Raw genomic sequence first — 6,346 nt, forward strand, 5'->3', positions numbered from 1 at the left:
CATCATCTTCATATACACAGAAAATAATCAAGTAACTTCAATAGTATCGTATTCGTCGATTATCATGGACAAATTGTTTTTTGGGTTTATCTTTATGTTAGCTCTTCTCGTTTCTCGTAAGTTTACTATTTTTATATTATTCTTTATTATATGATTGAAGCAATAAACCTAATATAATTCATAATAGATTAACGAATACTTTGTTTTGATAGAGGAGAACGGTGTAGTGACGCTATGTTATTGTTGGAAAATGAGTTATATTTTAAATTTATTGTTAAACTATCTATTTGATTGATATTTTGATTGTTAGATCAATGTAAAATGTAAAACAAAATTATAATACTCTTTCTATTTATATTTTTTCATATCTTTAATATTTTAAAATTGAATTAAAAAAAATAAAATATTTGATTGTTTTATTTTATAATTGGATTAGAGTATTGTATAAAAAAAGACCTGTAGTAATTAAATTGGTTGGAACTTTAATTTTAAACTTCCTATATTTTAAACTATAATTAATGATAAAATCTAGATTTGATAGACTTAATCTTTAAAAAGTGAGAGAAAGATAAAATCATCTTTCATCTATTCATCTTTAGGTTAACTTAAATACATCTTCTCAATTTTTATTAAACATACTTATACATCATCTTCATAGGATAAACACAAAGTATCAAATAAGAAGTTGACATATTAAATAGTATCTTTTAGCATGTACAAACTATGGTGTTAACTATTTTTCTTTTTCATTATATTATGATTGAAGAGAAAGATAAAACATAATTCATAATGAAAGATTGAATATTTTGTTTTATAGAAGAGAGCGGTGCAGTGATGCTAGTTAAGGCACAACTATGCGAAACTCCAAGCAGCGATTTTCACTATATTTGCAGTTCAGACAGAAATTGCGCTAATGTTTGCCAGGGAGAAGGCTTCACAACTGGAAAATGTGAAGGGATTCGTCACAGATGCATTTGCAAGAAACCATGTTAATTCTTAAATTGTGTTATGTTGTTTGCTACTAATAAAGATCACAAATGCAACATGCATTCCTATAAAAGATAAAAATAAACCTTCTATTTTTAATTAAATATTGAATTAAGCTTATCATATTACATTTACATAGAATTTATTTACATCTACAACTTGTGTAATAAATTAAGATTAAACAGAGAACTCTTCATAAAAATGTTAATTAGATCCAATGTTAAAATTTGACCCTCTTAAGAATAAATGGAAGGAAATAGAATAAAGAAAAACAGAATTTGAATGTGAAAATAAACTATTAATATTAAAAAAAAATCTTTAAAATGGTATAAATAATATCTATGGAAAAGTGACTAAATTGAGCGAGGAGTTTTGTATTAAATAGTTTCATATTTGAGTTTTTTCTTTATTTCTATCACTCATGCATACATTATTCGTCTATGTGATTTTACAATAATAATATACATATTTAAAAATAGTTTACCCAAATATATATATATATATATATATATATATATATATATATATATATATATATACTAATTAACAAGAGTTTATAAGATCCATTTATCACAGGGGAAATTGGACTAAATGACCTAAAGATGGGGTCATTTGCGTCCGTGGTCACTCATAATAAAATTTGATCTGGTGAACACTTTATTTTTTTTTGACAAAATTACCCTTTTCGCGTAACGCGAAGGGAGTTCGCGTTTCGCGAAGTGAAACAGTATTGATATATATACTCAAATTTTTTCATTTCTCTCATTTTGTTTCTCTCTCAAGGTGTCCTCTCTCTCATTTTGTCGGCGGCGGCGTAAACTCCGGCGACGGCGACTACTATAACCTAAATCTACAAAGATAAGAAACCTCATCCCTAAATCTATGTTTATATAACAGATTTATGTTCTTATTTGTATTTCTTCATTCGAAACCCTAACCCTAACCCAAATGGTTTTATTTTTATGTTTCCAGTATCTTTATCTAAAAACCTTAAATGAATTTATGTTCTTATTGTCTATTATCTTCATTTCAAACGATTTATGTTCTTTTTAATGAAACCCTAACCCTAAATTAATTAAATTTGTTAATATTGGTTTATATTTGTTCATATTTGTTCATATTTGTTAATATTGGTTCATACTGGTTCATATTGGTTCATATTGGTTCATTTTTTGTTCATCTTATTGTTCTTATGTCGATGATGATATTTGCAGATCATATGGGTTCCGTTTCACGAAGGGCTTCTCGTTACGCGAAGGGCTTCTCGTTACGCGAAGGCTTCTCGTTACGCGAAGGGCTTCTCGTTACGCGAAGGGCTTCTCGTTTCGCGAAGGGCTTCCCTTTATGCATTCATAGAGTATGTGCACACAAGAGGCATGAAAGGTCTGTCTGTAATTTGTATAGATCGATGTTATATTTTATATGTGTGTGTTTATTTCTTTTCCTGATTCCTAGCCCTACATGTGTTTCCTATAGCTGCATATAAACAAGCTAATGGAATAAAGATTGATAATATAAGAGTGCTTGTCGATGTTGAACGAGGTAGAACAGTTTCAAACTGGAAACCTCGTCGACTTGGTAGGGGTCTAGGAACAACCAGGATTGGAGGTGAAGATGTAAATAAAAAACAATTGGGGAGGTAATTGATTAGGATGCCTTTTACTTTCACAAGCCTCTTTAGAAACTCTATGTGAATTTTTTCTTTATATGTTACCTTCTCAATGTATTTGCTGAACAACTTGAGTTAAATTCTGAAGAGGAAAGAATGCAATGATGGTTGTATATCTAATAGAGCTTACATCCACTACCTATAACAAATAGACAATATGAGATATTTTAATCTGCATAATTTTTATAATTTTCTTCACTTTCATTTCCCATCATGTGTAGGGAAAAATTCCGTGAAAAGGGAAGAGATAGAGAGGGTGATAGGGAGAAATCTCGTGAGCGATCTTATGAGAAGCCAACGGATCGTGATGAACCGGAGGATGAAGTGGAGGGATTGTATGAACATGAATGTCGTCAACGACACCATTTCCTCCATTTTTTTTTATAGCTATATATATGATAACTCTCTAGTCTAGTTTGAAACTTCTTGGTGAGTATGAATGATAAAAACATTCCATTTTGGTGAGTTTTATTTTAAATTTCTATCCCAAATTGTAAATAACAAAAATATGTTTATCATTTAATTTCTTTAGGTGACAGGATGAAAGTACAATATTACATTAATAATTAGAAAAGTTTCATATATATCTGATTATAAAAATAAAACAGACAAAAGAAATGAAGCTTCCTTTTAATTAGAGTATCTAAGGAAATGAAGCTTATTTTAATTTCCATTAGGATTAGGTTTAATAATGCAAATTGGATTAAAGTCCCTTAATATGAAGGGAAGTTTATCCAAGTCCAATCTCAATTTCTCTATGTCTCCCCCCTATCAAAATGCAATTCTACAAACAAACCATTTAACATATAATTATAGAACACCTAAATGAAAACAACTCAATTGTATTGACTATTGAGAAAACCCTTCATCCATAACGTCGGCACTTAGCCGGTTTTCATCTTGCTGTAAGTACTTCTTCACTAAATTCCGACCCATTTCTTTTAATATCTTCGCCCAAGATTAGATTCGTGAAGCCCTTCGCGTAACGAGAAGCCCTTCGCGTAACGAGAAGCCCTTCGTGAAACGGAACCCATATGATCTGCAAATATCATCATCGACATAAGAACAATAAGATGAACAAAAAATGAACCAATATGAACCAATATGAACCAGTATGAACCAATATTAACAAATATGAACAAATATGAACAAATATGAACAGATTTAATTGATTTTGGGTTAGAATTTCATTAAAAAGAACATAAATCGTTTGAAATGAAGATAATAGACAATAAGAACATAAATTGATTTAGGGTTTTCAGATGGAGATATTAGAAACATGAACATAAATCGATTTGGGTTAGGGTTAGAGTTTGAAATTAAGATATGGAAATAAGAGCATAAATATGTATTACAAACATCGATTCAGGGTTAAGGTTTCTTATCTTTGTAGATTCAAGGCATAGCCGAAGTCGCTGTCGCCGAAGTTTCGCCGCCGCCGCCGTTTCGCCTCGCCGACGAACAAGAACAGAGAGAGAAGAGAGAGAAACGAAATGAAGAAAATGAAAAAATTTGAGTATATATATTCACACTGTTTCACTTCGCGTTTCGCGAAGTCTCTTCGCGTTACGCGAAAAGGGTAATTTCGTCTAAAAAAAATAAAGTGGTCACCAGATCAATTTTATTATTGGGTGACCACGGAGGCAAATAACCTCATTTTTTGGGTCATTTCGTCCAATTTCCCTATCACAGTACTCGACCTATTATGTGATTAAAAAACATGCATGTTTGGTTTACAAATCGGTTTACCACAGTAATACAGGAACTACCGAAACTGTTCACTATTTTTTTTTGTTATAAATAAACAATTTTAAAGTTTAATTATAGTCTAAATTTTATTAAAATATAATTTAATCAATTAAACTATACTATTTTTTTTAAATGTATTTTTAACGTTATAAAAACAAATCGGTGATGGAAGTTGCAGGCCAACCAAAAGAGGTGGAGGTCGCAGCGGTGATCGTGGTGGTGGAAGTGGTGGAAGTGGTCGTAGTGGCCGTTCTCTCCCTCCTTTTCATAACCTTCTGAACGGTGAAGGATTCAGTGGTGAAGGATTCACCTACCCAATCGTGAAAAGGGAGTATCAATAATTTCTCCTCTTCTAAACTATCTTTTGTTGGTTTGTGAACTTGGTTTTAAACATGGTTTTTGAATGTTGGTTTTTGGAACTCATTTCTGTAAGTTGCGAACAAGTACTCTTTCTTTAAAATTGGATGGATATTTATCTATTTAATTGCGCAAAGTTTTAACATCATCATCAAAATGGGGGAAATTGTTGGGTCAAATTATTTTGACTGTGGATCAAATCATTTTGACTAACGGAATTTTGATGATGAGTTTGTATAAAACTTGAATAAGAAGGAAACTAAGCCGTCTAATTGATTTTGTGCAGGTGCATCAAAAACGTGCTAAATTAGACTTAGTTTGAATGAGGTTCATTATACTTACTGGCTATTAATCACATTGAGTTAGATGTACAGTCTAACAGACATAGTTAGACGTGAAGTCTAACAGATATGTAGTTAGACGTGAAGTCTAACAGATACGTAGTTAGACGTGCAGTCTAACAGATGCATAGTTAGACGTGCAGTCTAACAGATGCGTAGTTAGACGTGCAGTCTAACAGATGCCTAGTTAGACGTGTAGTCTAACAGATGCGTAGTTAGACGTGCAGTCTAACAGGCGTAGTTAGACGTGCAGTCTAACAGGCATAGTTAGACGTGCAGTGTAACGGATACGTAGTTAGACGTGTAGTATAACGGATACATAGTTAGACGTGCAGTCTAACGGATACGTAGTTAGATGTGCATCTAATATATACGTAATTAGACGTGCAATCTAACAGATGCGTAGTTAGACGTGCAGTCTAACAGATGCGTAGTTAGACGTGCAGTCTAACAGGCGTAGTTAGATGTGCAGTCTAATAGATACGTAGTTAGACGTGCAGTCTAACAGATACATAGTTAGACGTGCAGTCTAATAGGCGTAGTTAGACGTGTAGTCTAACAGATACGTAGTTAGATGTGCAGTCTAATAGATACGTAGTTAGACGTGTAGTCTAACAGGCGTAGTTATACGTGCAGTCTAACGGATACGTAGTTAGACGTACAGTCTAACGAATACGTAGTTAGACGTGCAGTCTAACAGATGCGTAGTTAGACGTGTAGTCTAACAGATGAAAGTCAGACGTGCAGTCTAACTCCTTCAGAATAGTCTGAAGGGACTTGTAGTTAGACGTGTCGTCTAACTCCATTAGACTTAGTAGTCTAATGTATCCTGCTATTAGACGGGGGTGTCTAACTTCATTAGACTTGTCAGTCTAATTGGAGAACGTCTAATACCTTACTTCAGTAGTTGTTTGAAGCTAGCATCCATCTACCCACGATCAACTAGTTGTATGCTACTCCTGCTCCACTATTCTGTGCTGATCAGTACGACAGCCAATTACATCCAATGAATTATTGCCACGTAAGCAAATATTCTTCCCACTACTTGTTTCTTGCAAGACAATCCTAGAAGAATATTTGGCACACTACCAGATTGGTACGGCCATGATCTTTATGCACAGATTTTTATGCACTTGTGTACTATGGAGGCTTTCCAATGAGTGTTCGGCACGTGTCATTATAGAAGATTCGACTGTTGGTACATGCTCTCTATTTAAGGATCCTCAAGAACAACGGACGAACC

General features: G+C 33.0%; 1 protein-coding gene across 1 annotated transcript; it reads left to right on the top strand.

Moving 5' to 3' along the window:
- The first annotated feature begins 2,363 nt into the window (after positions 1-2,363).
- LOC124939070 (U1 small nuclear ribonucleoprotein 70 kDa-like) lies at positions 2,364-4,746 on the top strand. Its single transcript, XM_047479580.1, has 4 exons — positions 2,364-2,370; positions 2,443-2,626; positions 2,878-2,991; positions 4,584-4,746. The coding sequence occupies exons 1-4, from the start codon at positions 2,364-2,366 to the stop codon at positions 4,744-4,746; spliced, it is 468 nt and encodes a 155-aa protein (XP_047335536.1).
- The last annotated feature ends 1,600 nt before the right edge of the window (positions 4,747-6,346 follow it).

This window comes from Impatiens glandulifera, chromosome 5 (assembly GCF_907164915.1).
Source record: "Impatiens glandulifera chromosome 5, dImpGla2.1, whole genome shotgun sequence".
Classification (NCBI taxonomy): Eukaryota; Viridiplantae; Streptophyta; class Magnoliopsida; order Ericales; family Balsaminaceae; genus Impatiens; species Impatiens glandulifera.